This window comes from Nyctereutes procyonoides, unplaced genomic scaffold, assembly GCF_905146905.1.
Source record: "Nyctereutes procyonoides isolate TBG_1078 unplaced genomic scaffold, NYPRO_anot_genome, whole genome shotgun sequence".
NCBI lineage: Eukaryota > Metazoa > Chordata > Mammalia > Carnivora > Canidae > Nyctereutes > Nyctereutes procyonoides.
Window position 1 is genome coordinate 37784494 of NW_026575126.1, and position 19373 is coordinate 37803866.

General features: G+C 64.8%; 1 protein-coding gene across 1 annotated transcript; it reads right to left on the reverse strand.

Annotated features, from left to right (window-relative positions):
• Nucleotides 1-873: 873 nt before the first annotated feature.
• Nucleotides 874-10169, reverse strand: FBXL16 (F-box and leucine rich repeat protein 16). The gene is made up of 6 exons (XM_055339853.1): nt 9905-10169; nt 3032-3690; nt 1859-2367; nt 1475-1559; nt 1154-1217; nt 874-1037 (listed from the first exon to the last, which is right to left on the reverse strand). The coding sequence occupies exons 2-6, from the start codon at nt 3674-3676 to the stop codon at nt 889-891; spliced, it is 1452 nt and encodes a 483-aa protein (XP_055195828.1). The 5' UTR covers nt 3677-3690; nt 9905-10169; the 3' UTR covers nt 874-888.
• Between the last annotated feature and the right edge of the window lie 9204 nt (nt 10170-19373).

The following is a 19373-nucleotide window of genomic DNA, read 5'->3' on the forward strand; positions in this document are numbered from 1 at the left end:
ACTCGGCAGGCTGGCCCAGCCGGCTGCGGGGCTGTGCTGTGGGGTCCCCTCGGGACTGTCTACAGGGCCTGGGTCGCTCCAGCTTGGGGTCTCTGGAGGCAGTGGTATGCCCAGCCCCCCCACCAGGGTGGCCCCAACGCCACAGCCCGCTTGGGCCATGTCGAGTGTACCCAAACCGGTCAGCCAGTGTGTCCCTCCCGCCAACGCGGTTGTCCCCTGGCCTGGCCAAGGGTCTGTGGGCCTGCAGCTGGGGGCGAGGCGAGCGGGGACCGCCTCCTACAACTGCCGGGACAAGGGGAGGGCCATGGGATCAGGCTGGCATGAGGTGGGGCAGGGGTGGGTGGGACTTGGGCTCCTTGGCGGGCCATGGCTTTGGCGGGGCCTGTTCCCCCTCGCACCCCTCCGAGGGCGGCAGGTGTGGAAAATGCGGGAAGCCCTTGGGGCTCTTCGGGCCCCTGTGTCCTGGGGGGCCCGGCTCCCCTCGGTCCCTCTGGGCCCTGCCCGAGATGGGGGGACAGCGAGGAGACAGAGCGCGGTGCGGCGGAGAAGGCAGCGGGGTGGCCGCCGGAGAGCTCAGAGCACCCCCCCGGGGCCGAGCCGGGCCCCCTAGCTCCCGGCGAGTGGACGACAGATGGAGGCGGCTGTGGTGCGGTGGAGGGCGGGCGTGCAGTGCGGGCGCGAGGGGCATGCACGGAGTCCCCAAGTGTGCGGCGTGCGTGGGGCTGGGCCCGCCCGCCATCCCCCATGTGGCGGGGCCAGGAGGGGCACGGGGTGGGCTCGCGCTGGGTGGCCGGCCTGGCGGGGCTGCGCGCAGAGGGCCCCCCTGAGGGCAGGGCTGGGAGAAGGCGAGCCCGCTGCAGCGGCTTCCTGGGGAGGGCAGGGGCCGCGCTACTCGATGACAAGGCAGCGGGGCAGGTGCTGCGAGAAGTACTTGAAGAGCTCGGGAGTGGCCCCGGGGCAGTTGGTCAGCTCCAGCTCCTCCAGCTCCTGCAGCTGCACCAGGCCCGACAGCCCCGTGGTGGTCAGCAGCGGGCAGCCTGCAGCAGGGGCAGGCGGGCGGTGGCTGAGCGCGGGCACCCCCACCCGAGGGCGCCGCGGGGGACCCAAACTCGGCCCCAGCGCAGCGGCGCCGGAGGGGGCGTGGGGGTCTCACCTGCCAGAGACAAGAGGCGCAAACTCCTCATGGCCAGGAGGTGCTTCAGCCCGAAGTCTTGCACCTGCGGGGGGCGGGGGGTTAACGACCCTGGGGAGCCGCTGCTGGGGCTGGCGGCCTGGAGCTGCCAGAGGGGCAGGGGTTCTTGGCCTCCCCAGGAGTCGGCCGGCCGCAAGGGAGCGGCGGAGAGCACCCGGGGAGTCGCCCGCCGGGTGTGCACGGATCCCGGGCTTCCTCACCAGGCCTGAGGTGGCCGGGTCGGCCCGGGCCCCTCCCCGAGGTCCCCGCCTCCCCTGGCCTACGCGTGGGCAGGGCCGGTACCTGGCAGCACCATCGCAGGTAGAGGCTGCGGAGGGACGACATGGTGGACAAATAGCTGAGGCCAGTGTCCGTGATGCGCACACACCTGCAGGGGACAACACAGGGGCGCTGCCCATTGTCAGAAGGCCTGCCCCGCCAGCTCGCACCTGTCCTCACCCCCCAGCTGCCCCTCCCCCGGGGTCGCAGCCCAAACCCCCCTCCTGCGCTCTCACAACAGCCCCACCGCCCCTGTCCCAGCCCATCCCGGGTGTATGGGGCCACCCTCCCACCACGGCACCGCCACACCACTCTGGCTGCAGGTCTGTGCACTCCTCTAGAAGGTCTCGCCTGCCTCGCCCCCCGGGTCCTGCCCTCCACTCCCCTGTGTGTGGGGAGCGCGTGCACCTGTCCAGCACCAGCTCCTCCAGGCGGTGCAGGTCGCAGGCCACGTACTCCAGCGCCATGTCAGTGATGCGCGGGCACCACGAAAGGTCGAGGCTGCGCAGCTTGCGCAGGTTTTCAGCCACGAGCTCGACGCCATCGTCTGTGACCTTGGAGCAGCCAGAGAGGCTGAGCGCAGTGAGGTTGGGCAGGCTGTGCACCACGTTGACCACACCGTGGTTGGTGATCTCCCAGCAGGAGAGCAGGCGCAGCGTGTGCGTGCTGTGGCCCTGGCGGGCCGTGAAGTAGGCCAGCGCCGTGTCCGTCACGTGGTACGCCTGCAAGCTCAGCTCGGCCAGGTTGGGCAGCAGCTGCGAGATGGCCGCAATGGCATCATCGGCCACGTTGATGCAGTCGCTGACGCTCAGCGAAGTGATGCGCGCGCTCAGGCTGGACCACAGCCCTGCCTCGGTGAAGTCGTTGCAGCCCGACAGCTCGAGGCGCACGACGCCCTGCATCTGCTCCAGCATCACCTGCAGGCGGGCAGGCGGCAGGGCGTGGTGAGGATGGCAGGATAGAGGGTGGAAGGAGCACACTGAGGGGCAGGAAGCAGTGTTCTCAAATGTAGACGTGTGTAAAACACGCATCAGGCTGCCCTGTGACAAGTGCACTTGACAACAGGTTCGTCACATTGCAGCGACGTTCTAAGAGACCACAGAAGACCTGGGAGCTTGGGGCCTCCCCACCAGCAGGTGCTTGGGAGCAGTTGGCGGTAATGACTGATGCTTAGAGTCCTCGCCCTGGGGAGGGGGCTGCCCCCACCGCTGCTCCTCTGACCTGTGCACCTGCCCCTGCGGCACCCTCCCCACCCGAGGCTGCCCTCATGGGCAGGTAGGGCCCTGAGCTTGGAAGAGCCTCCCATTTGATTGATGGCTTTGATGTTGCTGTCTTGAAATTCTTAATCATCTTTGAACAAGGGACATGAACTTTCACTTTGGACTGGGTCCCCCAAATTACCTGAGCGGCCCTGCTTCCCCTCACCCCAGAGCCATGATCCTCAGGGCACCAGTGCTTCCCTCAGCTACTTTGCACCTCATCTGCCCAGGTTCCCTCCGAGCCCCCCCCCAACCAGCTCAGTTGCAGCTGCTTAGCCCTGCCCCCCGCCCCCGTCCCTTCCAGGCCAACGGTGGGGCGCACCTCCAGGCCGGCATCAGTGATGGTGGAGCGCTTGAGGCTCATGGCCTTGACCCCCTTCTTAGAGAGGGCGTAGTTGTCGATGAACTCACAGATGTCCAGGTCGGAGACGCCAACCAGGCAGAAGCCCTCAAAGCCGCGCGCAGCGAAGCCCTGCAGGTTCACAAACTCCTTCTCGCCACCGGGCAGCACATTGTAGAGCTCCTTGGCATGCAGCACAGGTGTAAGGCCCGCCCAGAACTTGGGCTGGTACAGCACACGCCGCCAGGCCTTGCACACCTGGGCCAGCACACACTTCTCACAGGCTGAGAAGTACCAGAAGAGGCCATTGAGGATCTTTTCATCTGTGGCCAATGGTGGCCGCTCCACCGGGGGCCCGGGAACTGGGGCTGAGGCTGGTCCACCAAGGGGGAGCCCCGCTGGGGGGCACAGGCCCCCAGCCAGGGCAGCCCGTGGCAGTGGGGCAGCCAGGCTGGGCGGTGGGAGGGTGGGCGGGGGAGGTGGCTGGCAGGGGCGGTTCTTGGCAGCTGGCGTGCCCTTGGTGATACTGGCTGCACCCAGGCCGTTGGGCTGGCCCGGCAGCTTTACCAGGCCATTGCGAGGCAAGCATGGAGGCTTGGGGTCGCCGTCCACACCCGGGCTCGACATCTTCCTCGCTCGATCTGCAGACAGGGTCCAGGAGGGAGTAATGAGTCTGCTGCGGGAACAGAGCTGGGCTCCTTCCCACCCCAGGGCATCTCCTCCCGTGGCACTCCCAGAGCCACCCAACAGAAAGGACACAAGTCCACTCCACTCCTTCCCTGAGTGAGCAACAGGAGACCAGGGCTGTTCATGCCCATGACACTGCCTGAGCTGTGTGCACTGGGCTCAGCCTGTCCCCACAGATCGTTTCGACACCTGGGTCCTATGGTTCCCATTTTAGAGATGAGAGAGGAGAGGCAGGCAGAGACAGACACTCGCTTGTGAGTGCTCCCCTCACCTTTACGACCCCACTGTCCACCATCAGTGCCTGCCAGGCTTACCTCTCCTGAGCAGGGACTGGAAAGCCGAGGGAGATGGTTTGGGGTGGTCTCTGGCCCCTCCACTATGGGATGCCATCCTGGCTCTCTGCAGTGGTTCCAGTACCCTGTCTGAGCTCACATACCAGCCCCTGAGAATCCCAGTGGCTACTAGACATTTCATGGTTCACAATCTGCCCAAAGAAAGGGCAGAGTTTACTATGATGCCGGCACAGTGAGTCCTGGACATGTACTGTCTCTTTAATCCTCCGTCCAACCCATCCGTGGACGATGATGTTGTGATGACTGTGCCCATTGTACAGGTGAGGAAGACAAAGCAGCATGAACTGTTTGCCCAAGAGCACAGGAAGTGGTGGAGCTGAGACTTGGACCAGAGCTAGCTATGGAGGCCTATTTGTAGGGGGTTCCTCACAAGGTGGGACTGAGCCCACCCCCCGCACCCCTGGTCGGGCCTCTGAGGCTGTGAATGGATGGCAGACGGCTTTGAGTATAGACAGCCCTGGAGGGGGGGAGCGGGACCCTCACAGTGCCACCATCTGCTCCACATTCACATCTTCTCCTGTCCACCCCCACTCCAGACAGCCAGCAGAAAGGCAGTGCACCCAGTGGATCAGTCACACAGGCCCCAGGGTCACACGCCCTGGCTCTGTGGCCTCCGCGATCCACCGCCTTTCTGCGAGCCTCATTTTTCCTGACTCTGAAGCCTGAGAAGGGATGATACACCCCCACAGGACGACCTGGGAAGGGGTTAAGCATGGTGCCTGTCTCACATGAGCATTTGGAAAGTGGCATGGAGGTTGCTTCTGAGCCCATGGCCGGCCTTAGGTGAAGGTCGGGGCCACTGGGAGGAGGGAGGCGGGCTGCCCTGCCCTGCTCTGCTCTACCCAGCACCGTGCCCCCCACCGACTTCCGCGCCATGGACCAGGCTGGCACTCCACACCGGGGGAGGGGGTCTGTGGGAACACGTGACCCTTGTGGCTGCCAACCCAGCTTTGGGTCCAGAGGCCTTCCTGCCCTGGCAGCCGTGAGCCTCACGCTGGCACTCCACGTGGGACAGCCCTCAGAGGACACTGCCCCCACTTCGGCTGTCCCTTTAAAGCAGCTCATGACCAGATAGTAGCAGCCTCACGCTGGCTGAAGCATGACATTCGTAACAACGTTTGCCGAATGCCCACTGGGATAGTCATGCGCTCCAGGCTCACGTCAGCCCCGAGTGTGCTGGCGGCGTGGGCACCACTGTGAACCCCACTTTCAGATTAGCAGCCTGAGGCTTGAAGGAGTTAGAGTTCACCCACAGTGGCGGATGGGGGGGCGCGGTGGGCAGCCTGACACGAGGGCTGCCCCAGATCTTTTAAAACTAGTAGGTGAGGAGACCATCGTGGACCAGCAGTGCCGCCTGGAGGGACAGGAGGAAGTTACGACTGGCCCCGACTCCCAGGAGCAGGGGAGAGGCAGCCCCAGCCCGAATCCGGCTCGGCCTGGAGCGCAGCACCATGGACAGCGCCCCTCTGCTCCGTGCGCGAGATCAGGGCGGCCCGCGGCTGCACCGGGACACGGCGGGGGGTGGGTTGAGGTGGGGCGCCCCGCGAACCGGCTAGGCGGGGACAGGCGCTGCAGGCGACGGGGCGGGTCGAGAAGCCGCCCTCCCCGCCAAGATCCGGAGGAGGCTGCGGAGGTGGCAGCAGGGGAGAAATAACTCAAGAGCTGTGCCGATTTAGGTTAAAGACGCTCCCAGCCACGGGTGTGCACGTGGAGCGCCTGCGCTGGGGGTGGGGGGGTGCACGTGGATGCCCCGGGCATCTGTGGGGCTCGCTACCCCCACCCCTGCAGAGCTCACATTTGCACACGCCCACAGTCCCAGTCCCACTCTTGGGCCTCAGGGTGGAGCTGGTGGAAACAAGCCAGCGGGTGGCGAGAGCCCATGGGAGGAGGGGCCAGGCGGACCAGGGCCTCGGCCCGGGGAGTGTGGGGGGCCTGGCTGTCCTTGATCCCGCACCCACACCCTTGGCCAGCGGCCCTTCTGCTGTGCAGCAGGGCTGCGCTGCTCCCTGGCCTTGTCCATGGTCCTGCTGGGCTCCCTCGGCCCGCTCCAGCCCCAGCCTGGCAATCCCCGCTCATCGGCTCAGAACCTGAAAACAGCCACACCCTTGGCCCAGGGATGGGTCTTTCTGTCAATTAGGCGAGAGGTCTCTTGGGGGTGCTGGGCAAGTGCCCCTCCGCCTAGACCCACCCACCCAACCAGAAGGGCTCTGAGCCCCCAACCCTCCTGTGCTTGCTACTGCCCCCACTGCCCCCAGCAGGGCTCAGAAAACCTGCCTGAAGTTTCTCGCTAGGGCAGGGCAGGGGCAGCTGCCAACCCGATGTGGACTAACTCCTCCTTCAGGAATCAGCTCCAGGAGCTAATGCGAGGGAAAGAGGCGTTTTAAAAAGATGGCCAAACTTGCACTATTCTCAGCTTCAGCCCTGGTGTGTTTTGCCTCCGTGTGGAGCGGAATTCTGGAGGAGGTCCTCCTGGGATAGGCTGCGTGGGCTCAAGTCTCCTGGGAGGACTCCAGAACTTGGTGGCTTCCAGGCTGACAGTCTGCAGGTGTCCATGCTGGGGCTTTGAAAGGAGCTGCCTCTTTGGCCATCAAGTCACCGAGTCCTGACACCTGGCACGTCTACCTTACAGCCTCACCTCTGGCTCCTCCCCAGCCTTGGGCCTACAGTCCAGCCAGGCCCCCCATTCTGTAGTCCTCCTCCCTCTCCCCTGTTGGCTCAAGAGGCCTTCCTGCTGCTTGCCCCTGCCAGCTCCTTCTCCGCCCTTCAGCACCAGCCCTGTCTCCCACTGTGGGGCTCCCCAGCCCTGAGAAAAGCATCTCCAGGGTCGCAGTCATTACTGCCCAGCCCTCTATCTCCTCCCTTGGCTGGCTGGGGAGTTCTGGAAGACAGGCAGAACCATGGCTGAGTGGCCTCTGTGTGCTTGCTGAATGAATGAATGAGGACTGGCAGTCAGCAGGGTCATGTGGAAAGGAGTGTGGCTGCCAGATGCCCAGGAGGCTTGGCAGAGGACAGGCCAGGTTAAGAAGAGGGCAGGTGGATGGTAGGGGAAGTATAGCTCAGTTTGGTGATTTTGGTTGTGACAGAGGCCACGGCCCACAGGGGAGGTGGAGACGGCTACTGGGGTTGGGTTGGTGCCACCGTCCCTGAGAAGGCTCCCAAATACCTGGGGCTTGGGGTAGGCCTTGCAATTATTCAGACTCTTGGGAAGAGGATGGCTTACACCTCCTCGTTAGCTGAGTCCCCACTTCAGGAGTTGCAGGGTTAAGGAGGCTGGCTGCCCCCTAATCTGGCCACATCCAAGGAGGGGACAGGAGCCACCAGAAGGGAGGGGGGAGCTGGTCCTGCCCTGCTCTTCCCAGAACCACTCCCCTACTCCTGAGCCAAGCCCTTCCCACACTTCCTAACCACAGGTGGGGAAAGTGAGAGTCAGAGACTAAATTTTCAGAAGTTGCACAGAGTTGGTATTTGACCCCAGGACGCCCAGTCTGTCTGACTCCCAAAGACCAGACTAGGCACTGAGGTCCAGAGAGCCATCCTGGGCCTCCAGCCAGCCTGTCACTGGCCGAGTGCGCTTCCTGTGGCCTCCTTTCTGTGCCCTGTTCTGCTTCTTCAGCGCCCTGTGTCCTCCTTGGGTTGGTGGTCTGTCCCAGCCTTGTTCCTGTCAGACTCCTGCTTCTACTCCAGGGCTGCAAGCTGCATGTCCACCACCAGGACACTCTTTTTTTGGACTGCTCATGCCTAGGAAACCCCCATTCCTCACGGCTCCCAAGCCAGACATCTCTTCCTTCATCTCTGATGCTCTGTCTGGCACAGCCCACCCTGAACGCTGGATGGGTCTGGCCCCAGTAGAACCTGCACTGAACGCGTCTCCCTGCCCACTGAGGGCCGTGAGGGCCGTGGAACTGGGCAGGGCGTGGGTAGTCAGAAAAATTTGCACCAGGTTGATCTGCAGTGACGGCCCCAGGGACTGGGGTGACAACCAGGGTAGCCTGGATTGAGGACACAGTGCAGGCTGACAAACTCCATGACAAGCCCCGTGACTCAGGCACATTCATATCCCTTCCCGCCCCCAGCTCAGAGATGCTTCTGGGGTGCAGGCTGCCCCACCCATGCACCAGGGGCTCCAGGAAGTGAGCACGTGGCCTTGGAAGAGCCCAGAATTGGTGCTTCATCAGATCAAGTCCTGAGGTCAAGCACAGGGCAGCTCAGCCATGCGGGGCTGTGTGGTTTGGGGAATGGGCTTGGGCTCTTCTACTTTGAAGGATCTGAGCCCCCCCCAGTGCCTAGACTGGGTGCATCTAGTGCCTGCTTCTTTGGGTGGCTGCCTCAACCGCCCTCCTTCACTGCCAAGTGAGGCGGTGTGGCCCAAGCCCACCCTCTGAGCCGGCCTTGCTAAGGTTCCTCATCTGTGGTGGGGAAGGTGCTGAACCACCCACTAACCCACAGAGCCTTCCTTCACTGCCACCTCCACTCTCCCTCCACTCTTCCCCTCTGAGACACAGCAGCGAGCACCCACGTGTGACAAGACTGCAGCTGAGCTGTGTCCCACCTTGGGGTGAGAGGTGTCCCTGGCTCTCGGCAGCACAGGCTTCCTGGGCCCGTGGCCAGCAGTCTTGATGGCCCCAGGTCCCCCCTCCCCCAGGGCTACTTGTTTTCTCATTCCTTTAGGAGATAGGACTCCCCGAAGTGCCCTGGAGGTGAGCGTGCACTGGAAGGTAGCACCTGTCCAGTGAGCCTGCCCGGCATTGCAGGCACTTAGAGACCTGCCTAGCCCAAGTGAGAGGTGGCCAAGGAAACAGGGGGCCGAGTTGTGGAGACGGAGGGCAGCTGAGTCCCGGGGTCCCCTGAGACCCGAACAGCCCACCCTGCACTGCCCACGTTTACGACTCGGGTTTGGATCTCCCTCTGCTCCCCACAGCTCCTGGTCCAGCCCCGTGGCCACTTCCTACCAGGCCAGCAAGTGTCTATCAGGCCTCTGCTCACAGGGGTTGGCTGAGGGAAGGGGCCTGGGAGGTGGCGGGGAGCGGGAGGGGACTGGCCGAGTGGGCAGGTGAAGCGGCATCCGCCATCTGCTCTCTCTTTGGAGAGAAGGCTTCCTGTGCAGAGGCCGGGAGGGGCTAGAGGAGTGGCCACTGGGCCATGGGCTCCCTGAGGCTGCAACAGCTAGGCCTTCTTTCCTTTTGGGGTGACGGGTGGGGGCTGTCTTCCCCCGGAATCCCGGGAGGCCAGACCCCTCCCCAGCAAGCCTCAGGGTGCCCATTTCCCCTTCTGAGGCTCTCCAACCTTGGCCAGGGCCGGCCCCTCCTCCAGAGCCAGGCACATGGCCAGCCTCCCCCTTTCCTCTCCTCGTCCTGCTGTGGCCGCTCCACACAGACCCAGGTGTCCAGGTCAGAGCAGCCCCCAGCCACGCGTCCACCTGGCTCCTCCCAGGGGGAAACCGCATCTAACACCTGTCTCATAGGCCCAGGGCCTGCTGACGTTGCGGAGGGGAGCTCAGAGCTGCAAAGAAGCCTGGCCCCCCCCCCCAGCCTGGTGAGCTGGGGGCCTGCGAGTCCACCTCCCCAGGGCTGGTCAGCCCTGGTCCAGCTGCTGCGGGGAGCGCGCTGCAACCGGGCGGCGCTGCGATCCGGGTCCGTGGGAGGGCCTGTCTCGGCCAGGGGCCCGGGGGCCTCAGCTGGCAAGGGGCTGCGCCGGCGGGAGCCCCCGGGGCTGCTGCGTGCCCTCCCCAAGCCCCCTCCCCGTCTTCATTGTGGCCGCCGCGATGGCGTGGCCTGGCCCCGTCCCCGCGCAGCCTGGTCCGGTGCGCACGCCTTACCTCGGCCCGGGCACCTGGCTCATGCCACGCCGTCCGCCGGGCGTCTTCTCGTCATGGGGAGCCCGGCATGGGCGCTGGCGGAGCGGGGCGGCGGCGGGGTGCTGGCTGGCCCGGCAGGGCCCTCCCGCGCCCCGCGCCCCGGCCTGGCCGGCCCCCGCGGCCGCGCCCGGAGAGGAGCTCCCCGGTGGGAGAGGATCGGCCGCCCCGAGCCCCCCACCGGGGAGGCCGAGGCAGTGCCCCGATAAATAAGGCCGCTTTGCAGGGAGCCCGGCGGGCACCTCCTCCCTCCCCTCGCCCTCCTCCCCGCGCTCCTCCGCGGCCGCCGGCGGCGCCGCGCGCGCCCCCCGCCCGGCTCGACGCGCCGCGCCCTCGCGCGCTCCCGGCGCCGGGAGCCAATCGGCGTGGCCAGCCCGGGCGGGGGCGCCGAGGATGCCCAGCCCCGCCCCGCCCGCCGCGCCCCGCCGCGCGCACGGCGCGCTCCCGCCCGCAGCACCCCCGTCCCTGCGCCGCGGGCGCCCGCGCAACCACCACCCCGCGGCGGGCGGGGCGCGGCGGAGGGCGCCTGGCCGGGGTGGCGGGAGGGCCGCTGGAGGGGGACGGGAGAGGGGCGGGAGGGCCGGGAGCGCGCCCAGCGGGGCCCCGGGTGCCGCGGCGCAGGCCCCGCCAGCTCTTTGGCGCCCGCGACCGGCTGGGGGCGCGCGGTCCGGTGGGAACGGGGCCCCGAGTCCCGCGCGTCCCGACCTTTGGGTGCCACCTACGGGGGACAGGACGGCCCAACCGTCCCCCTCCAGGCCTCTGCTCGTCACCCTCGGGGCCCTCGCATCTCCAGCGCACCTGCTGGGTGCCAGGCCCTGACCCCACACCCCTCAGTGGGGACACCCGCACACCACGCAGAGTCGAGAAACAAGTGACCACCAGATCATTTCAGAGAGTGGCCAGTGCCATGAAAGTTCAAGAGGGCCACACGACGGTAACCTGGGGAGGGTGGTGGTGGTGTGGCTCCTGAGAACAGGACACTTGCCTGGAGACCCCGAGGACCCGACAACGGGCCAGGCCATCCGGGAAGGAGTGTGCACCAGTGTTTGGGTTTTGAGGTCTTGAGGGTGGCGAGTTCTGTCTGAAGCCACTGGAGGCAGGTGGCAGGGGCCCCTTTGCAGAGACCAGGCCGAGGCGGGCCCAGGTGGGGTGCAGCGGGGACAGTGGTGCGGCTCCCTCCTGGCTAAAGGGCTCAGAGTGGGGAACGGGGGGGGGGGGGGGGGGGGGGGCTAATGGTTCCCATCCTGGGGTCTCCTGGGAGGGATCAGGTGTCAGAGAGCAGAGGCGGGTCTTCACATGAGGGAAAGAGCCTTAAGGAAGCCCCCGAGAGAGGATCTGGGAGAAATGAGGACAGCTGGTGTTCTTCGTGTTTTGATGGGAAACAGGACCCAGTGGGGCTGCTGGGAGGTGGGGCAGCTGAGGGGGAGCCACGCCGACCGCTGGGGGTGCAGGGCCGCTCCTGCTGGAGTGAAGGCGCTCCGGGGGCCAGGGGCCGTGGGAGCGTGGTTTCGTCCTTGTGCCCACTCTGGTCAAAGCAGGGAGCTCAGCTGGGCCGGCAGAGCAGGCCACCTGCAGACTTTGGGGTGAAGGGGGCAGTGTTGTCCACCTCGCCCAGTCCCCTCCGGTGTGCGGGCTGGCAGGCTGGCCTTCTGGTGGCCACAGCATGGGCAATGCGTGACCCGAGGGCAAGGCTTCGTCTCATGCATGCGGGCTCCTGTTCTCCGCAGGCGCCAGTTGTGCCCTCAGGGGCCGGAAGAATCTGAGCGACAGAAACCTCTCTTCAGAGGAGTGTGCACCAGTGCCGCGGGCCTGCTCCCCAAATCGCTGCAGGCTCCGCTCCCCTCTGCACGCGGTGGCCAGCTGGCTTCTGTCCTCCACGGCTCCCGGGCACTTACTGCCATCCCCACGGCACACGGGCGTCACTTTACAGGGCGGGCCGCCTCCATCCTCCCTGGGGATGGCTGCCCTTCAGGGCCACATTCCTCACCATCGGCATCATGCCATCACCAGAGCACCGCTCACCTGGAGTGCTCCCTCACCCGGAGCATCACGTCACCTGGGTGCTCCCTCACCTGGAACACTCCCTCACCTGGAGCATCACGTCAGCTGGAGCACTCCCTCACCTGGAGCACTCCTTGCCCTGACACCTGGATACGGGGGTCTCCCCACTCCAGACTGCTGGAGATTTCCAGTTCTTTACTCACAGGAGGGTGAAGAGCAAAGGCTGCTGGCAAATCCCACCCTGAAACCCCTCTCTGAGACAGGGAGCCACTGTCACATGGGGGCTCGTCAACCCTCGAGGCCCTTGAGGCCTGGGGCAGCAGCTCTGGGCTTCCTGAGGCTCCTCATGGGAGGGTCCTCCAGCCACTCCTTGCGGGGCTCTGGGTACATGTGCCCTGCAGCCACCTGCCTGGCTCGGATCCTCCCTTCCCCGGGGGAGGGGGTTCAGCTAAGTACTTCCTCTCCTGCCAAATAGGTATGGGGTCCAAGGGGGTGCCTGGAAGGTCAGCCCGGCACCTAGCACAGCACAGGTGGCGAGAGCCCCATGCCTGATTGTAAATGGCCCAGTATGAAGCCTCTGCTGTGCAGGCAAAGGGCCAGATGGACATTGCAAACCTCCCTGCCTCTGCCCCAGTGCCCAGCGCCTGGTGGGGGGGCCTGCGAGGCACGCGGGGGGGGGGGCGGCGGGGGCAGTGTCACTGTCCTGGCCACTCAGCGGCTAGAGCAGGCACCCACAGGAGTGGGAACCTGGAAGCCCGGGCGGCCATGGTGGCTGTGGGCATCAGAGGGTGGGTCCCTTTACTGCCTTGCAACCCCTGCTCCCCGCTTCTCCTCCTCCCGGGACCCAGGCCCGACCTGCCAGGGGCAGAGGGGCGGAGCAGCCGGGTTGAGTATGACTCAGGGCCCAGCTGTCACCACGGCAACCCCGTCGCCTAGCAATGGCTGTCTCCCAGGAACGGCTGTCTCCTAGCAATGGGATATTTTCCTGGGCCCTGGCTGGGGCCTGGCAGTTATTTTTAGCTCAGCTGCATATCAATCTGCAGCTGCATTTTTGGCTCCTCCAGAAGATGCAAGGTGTATTGGGGGCGGATTTCTTGTCAAAGGGAAGAAAACATCCCCACGACAGGAATCTTGCTGCCACGTGTCTCCAGATACAGCATCCATAGGTGGGCAGAGCCGGATTCTGCTGGGGGTGAAGGTCAGGGGAACGAGGTGCCGCTGAAGGGGGCGGGCAGAGGAGCTAGGAGACCCGGCCTAACAGGGTTGCTGGGCACCCTGGGTTAGCTGCTTAGGGGCAAGCAGACGGGTCCTCTTCCTGCCCCCATCACCCATGGGATCTGCCCTGCCTTCCTGTTGCTTGGCCAGGTCCTTCAGGAGCCCAGCACCTCCCCTGGTCATGAGTGCTCCTTGCTTATGCCCCAAGTACTGTGGGCTTCCTGTCGGCTGCCCTTTGCCCTCTGGGGTTACCCTCCTGCTGTAGTATGGCTCAGCTGGGACCCTCCCCCAGCATCAGGTGTGGCTCCTGCCAAGAACTGGGTTTTGTGTGGGAATGGACGGAGGGCCCTTATGGAGGGTCAGGACCCTGAAGGGTCTGGAGCTGGGGGCATGTGAAGGAGCCCCCATGCTGAGCATAGACTTGGAGGAGTTGCCTGAGGTTTGGGATGTCATTCGCTCACCCATTTGCTCATTGGTGCACACACTCCTTGCCTGTGTGTTGACTGAGCACCTGCAGCATGTCTGGTCACTGCTCTCGTAACGATCCCGGGCAGGCATGGCCTTCTGGGCTCCCCGTCCCATGGGCAGCGATAGGTGATGGTTAACACCACCCAGGTGCTTTGCTGATGGGCAGCAGCACGTATAAAGAGAGGTGGCCCTGTCCAGGTTTTCTTTTTCTTTTTCTTTTTTTTTTTTTTAAGATTTTATTTATGAGAGACACAGGCAGACACACAGGCAGAGGGAGAAGCAGGCTCCCCGCAAGGAGCCCGAGGCGGGACTTGATCCCAGGTCTCCAGGATCAGGACCTGAGCCGAAGGCAGATGCTCAACCGCTGAGCCACCCAGGCGTCCCCCCATCCAGGTTTTCTGTGGGTGACATTTGGCGTTACTACCCGGCTCTGGGCAGGAGGCCTGGGCAGGGGAAGCCTGGTGATGAGAAGATGGCTCAGGCCATGTGTGTGTCCCTTCTGGACCAGGCACTGGTGAGGAACCCTTCCCGCAGGCACCCAAAGGCACCCACTCATCCTGGGCAGCCGGGGGTCCTAGGCTGGCGGGGCTGAGACCCCACACCGCCAGCAGAGGGCGCCCGGAGCCCACTGGCTGGCTCGGAGACCTGGCGGGGCGCAGGCGGCAGGGACTGACTGGAAGGCGGGGAAGGGGATGGGCGCCCCTGGGCGGCAGGGTGCTGCTAACCCCAGCGCCCTCTCCCCTCCTGCTGGTGCCTCTTTTGCCTTCTAGTGCCCAGCCTGGCCCTGTCCGCCTCTTTCACTTTTAGTGGAGTAAAATCTGCGTCCTCACCATGTTCAATTGCACAGTCAAATGTCTGGCACATTCCCATCACTGTGCAGCTGGTCCGTCTTTCGTCTTCCCAGCTGGAGCTCTGTCCTCGTTACACACCCTGCCCCAGCCCCTGCCCCCCACGACCCACCTTCTGCCTCTGTGCACTCGACAACTCCAGGCCCTCACAGACATGCAGTCAGATGGTGTTTGTCCTTTTGTGTCTGGCTGATTGCACCAAGCATAACGCCCTCAAGGGTCATCTGTGCTGGAGCAGGTGTCCAAATCTCCACTCCCCACCCCCTGCTTTGTTTTTTTTTTTTTTAAGATTTTTAAAAATATTTTATTTATTCATGAGAGACACAGAGAGAGAGAGAGAGAGGCAGAGACACAGGCAGAGGGAGAACCAGGCTCCACGCAGGGAGCCCGACGTGGGACCCAATCCTGGGGCCTCAGGATCACGCCCCAGGCTGCAGGCGGCACCAAACCTCTGCGCCACCGGGGCTGCCCCCCAAGATTTATTTTTAAGTAATCTCTGTACCCACCGTGGGGCTTGAGCCCACAACCTGGAGACCAGGAGTGGTGTGTTCCACTGGCAGAGCTAGGAGCTCCTGGATCTCCTTCCTTGTTATGATGGAATCATAAAAAAATTATTTTAACAAAGAAACAATGGAATCATAGTCCATGGGTGGACGGGCCACATTTCATTCACCCAGTCATCTGCCGATAGACACTGAAGTTGACCTGCCTCTGGCTGTTGTCCTGGCTGCTACTCATGCTCCTTGCCCAGAGCAAGGGGTGTCCTGTACCCCTTCCCCTTGGGGCCACGTCCCGATCTGTCCGTTGTGCCCTTCAGGCCGGGTGTAGCTGGAGGGCTGGGGTACGGGGTAGTGGGGTGGAGGGTTCACACCGCAGGTGGCAATCCATGCTGTTTCCTGCAGACCCTGGTTAAAGCTCTCTGTGACGTTGAGGGTTGGAGGACGTGGTTGGACTCCTGGCTTTGTGCCTAAGGCCTCTGTGATCTGACCCAGGGTTTGACCCTGTTCTGGGCCCCTGCCAGGGCAGTCTGCTCCTGTGCTGGGCTTCGAATTGCAGCCCCCCCCCCACCGCCCTCAGGGGATGTCCCTGCCACCAGGAGATCTCTCCCTCAGCCTCCACACCCGCCCAGGGTTGGCCTCATTTCAGCTGGTCTGCACCTCCTGGGGGTCTGACCCTGGGGGCCAGCATCGGGGCCCTCATCCCTGGGAACCGTGCCACCTCTAGGGCAGGATGGGGACTGGAAGCCCCCGTCCAGTCTCTGAAGGGGCCACCTCCCAGGCAGGGGCTCCAGTGAGGGGTACTCCCACCCCGACCCCAGTCAAGGGCTTGCGGACAGGGCGCAGGTGGAGGTGCGGGGGTCGTGGGGGCGACAGGGCGACACCGAGCCCGCAGGGCCGGAGCTCGGGCCTCGGTGTCCACCCCACCCCCACCCCGCCCCGCGGAGGCTCGGCCTCCTGCCCCACGCGCACCACCGTGATTGGTGGAAAGTTCCTGGGCCCGGCCCCCACGGGCTGCCCCGCAGAAGAGAGGTGCGGCGGGCGCAGGGGTGCGGGGCGCCTGGGGACCACAGGACCCCTCGCGCTGCTGTGCGCGCTCTGCTCCGGCCTCCTGCCCCTGCCACCAGCCCGGCTGCTCGGAGCATTGCTGCAGCTGGAGCGGCAGGTACGAGCAGCCGGGCGGGCGGCGGGCACAGGGGGTGCGGGCGCCCCACCTGAGCGCCTGCCGTGTGGTCCCGTCCGCAGCAGCCTGACCCAGGAGCCGGGCGGCGTGTGCCAGCTGTCCTGGCGTGTGCGGGGATGGGGTCCGCTGGCTGTACCCACCCCGGCCCCCATGCGCAGCCCTTGGCCGGCGCGCAGGTGTTCGCCGAGCGGGCAGCGGGGGGTCTGAGCTGCTGCTAGCTGAGGGCTGGGGCCCCCGTGAGCACCCGGCCCTCTTCCTGCAGGCCACCCCACACCCCGACATCAGCCGCCGGGTGGCCTCCTTCCGCTTCAAAATGTGCGGGGACAGGCATCCAGAGCTGCGGCCACAGGCCCCGGGCTGGGTGCTGGGTGGGGACGTGCCTGTCCTCCGCACTGTCGGAGGGAGAGACTGAGGCGTGAGAGCGAAGTGGGTTGTTAAGGAGCGCACAGCTGGGATCCCTGGGTGGCGCAGCGGTTTGGCGCCTGCCTTTGGCCCAGGGCGCGATCCTCGAGACCCGGGATCAAATCCCACATTGGGCTCCCGGTGCATGGAGCCTGCTTCTCCCCTTTTCCCTCTGCCTATGTCTCTGCCTCTCTCTCTCTCTGTATGACTATCATAAGTAAATAAAAAATTAAAAAAAAAAAGGAGCGCACAGCTAGTGAGGATGGGTGGGAGGGTTGGAAAGGGCTGGGCGATCCCTCAGGGTTCAGCTTAGGGAACCAGCTGGCCCAACTCTCGGTCCTTGAGGGGCTGGGAGAGGACCTGCGGGGGAACACAATCAAGGCCCCCGGCAAAGCTGTCCAGGGCTCCCTGGCCCAGCGTGACCGTCCCCCTTCCCCCAGTCCAGTGCAGCAAAAGTCCAGTGTGTGCCATGGTCACCATGGAGATACGGCCTTGCCTCCCTGCAGGGCACCGGGCCCAGCTCTTTACTTTCCTGGAGCTTGGAGCCTGACCCCACAGCAGAGGGGATCCTTCTGCTCTGCCCCCTGGCCCCAGGCTGGAGACCCCAAAGCTCACGGTCATGTCCTGCCACCCACTTGGGTTGGGCTTGTCATTGGGCCAGGGAAGCGGCTCAGGGGAGCCAGTGGGGTGGCCTGGGTGGCCGCACACTGGTATGTGCATGTAAGGCGGATGTGGGCGTGTGCCCCAGACCCCCGCTCCACGTGCCTGCATGCGGGGCACAGCAAGGGTCACCACGAAGACAGGGTGTTTTCGGGGCGTGTGCCCACAGGCTCCCTCGGGGCCCCGGGGCCTCAGTTGTCATCAGGCCCCGAGGGGAGGGTCTGGAGGCCCGCCCTTTCCCTCCTGCCTCCAGCTGGGGTGGGGGGCATGCAGGGGAGGGCAGGACCTGCACTCACCATCTCCCCTCGTGCCAGGTACCCGCAGGCCCTGCAGCCACACTGAGCTCCTGCTGGCTGCATGCACCAGCGACTTGGTGTCTCCGCGGTGACAGAGCCAGGGGGCTGCCGTCCCCTGCACGCCACTGGCCAGCGTGTTTCCCCACAGTGATCAATGGAACCATCCATGGGGTTGCCCACGACAAGGAGCTGCAGGAGTCTGTTCTCACAGAGGCCACTCTTCTGGCGGGGGAGTCGGGGACCGGGCCTCCATCCATACCCCGCTGCACCGCGGCGTCCGGGGGGGCCCTGGCACCTTCCTCTTCATGGGCTGGAGTCACTTTGGGGAGGCCTGGCTGGGCTGTGCACCTCACTTCCAGGAGTTCAGCCGAGCCTATGCAGCTGCCCACACCAGCCGCCCCCACCCCTGCGAGGTGGCCCTGGACTGAGGGACCTGGGAGCCGGGCACGGGGGCCGGGGGGCTCCCACCGGGCCTCCGCCTCTGAGCTGGTGGCAGTAATGGTAATGGATAAGAGCGCTGCCTCCCTTAGCCGGTGGAGACGAGCGTCCCGTGCCGCGCTGGTGCTCCTTTGGCCAAGTCGCTCCGCCCTGGGGACTGTGCATTTCTGCCTCAGACACAGGCTGGGGCAGCGGTGTCTTGTCCAGGCCACCCAGCCAGTGAGGGGGACAGCGGCCCAGGCCCTCGGGGAGGAGCTGCTGTGCGGGTTGGCGGGGGCAGGGACTCTACCCCCCTGTGCGCCTCAGCCCCGCGGCTCCTTCCTTGCATGGCAGGTGCCTCTGTAGCTCAGGGTGGGGGTGGGGGAGGGCTGGAACTCCCAAAGTCCTGGCTGGGTGGGGTCCTTTTGGGGAGGCAGGTAGGCAAACACCACTCATCGCCTGACAGTGAGGGGCTGCAATCGGGTGGGGTGCCTGACTTCCCTCTGCAGCCTGCCGGGACCCAGCAGACCTGTCCTGGCCCCATCCTACCTTCGGGAAGAATGGGCCCTGCTGTCCTGAGGGTCTTGCGACATGCAGAGCATCCTGACGTGGCTTGAAGCCTCGTGGGAGTGGGGTGTCTCCCGTAGGGTCAGGCATGCTGCCCGTTTCTGGAGGGCAGGGGCACACAATGGTGTGTCTCTGAGGACCGTTTCCCGCCACTGGGCCCATTGTTGCTGCCTCCGCATTCCTCCTCAGCCTTAGCCACACAAAAGGCCAGTGCAGTTTGGGACAAAGCCTGGGGCCCTTAGGCTGAGTGCCCCCAGGGTGGGGGTGCAGGCAGAAGCACCTAAACTGGGGATGACCTGACTGACTCGCCTCACCCCAGCCCCACAATCCTTGAGAAAGCCAAAGCTCAGGTGCGGTGGGGGGATGTGTGGGCTGATGGGCTGAGCCCCGGAAGCAGCATCCCATCCTTACCTGCCAGTCTACACCAGGGAAGGGGCTGATGGTGAGCTTGGAGGCCAGAGGCTGTGTCATTTTTCAGGCGGGAACTGAGTTTCGGAGAGGGACTGGTCCGTTCAGGGCCCAGACACAGGGCCACTTCCTCCGGGTCCCGCTGACAATCTCAGGGAGGGGAGGTGCGCTCCACCCGCCCTCCTGAGGTTCACTGCTGCTCTTCTTCCAAGCTAGTGCTCAGGGCTGGGGGCTCGGGCCCGAGGCCTCTCCTCCTCTCCGTTGATATCCCCTCACCCGAGAGCAGGATCAGACCATGGCTTTGAATTTTAAAAAAATTTTTTTTTTAATTTTTTATTTATTTATGACAGTTACAGAGAGAGAGAGGCAGAGACACAGGCAGAGGGAGAAGCAGTCTCCATGCACCGGGAGCCCGACATGGGATTCGATCCCGGGTCTCCAGGATCGCGCCCTGGGCCAAAGGCAGGCGCC

Coding starts and splice junctions, on each gene's coding strand:
- FBXL16 (XM_055339853.1), bottom strand. CDS start 3,676: ATGTCGAGCCCGGGTGTGGACGGCGACCCCAAGCCTCCATGCTTGCCT. Junction 1,560..1,858: donor GAGGAGCTGGTGCTGGACAG/GTGCACGCGCTC, acceptor TGTCCCCTGCAG/GTGTGTGCGCATCACGGACA. Junction 1,038..1,153: donor GCGCCTCTTGTCTCTGGCAG/GTGAGACCCCCA, acceptor CCCCTGCTGCAG/GCTGCCCGCTGCTGACCACC.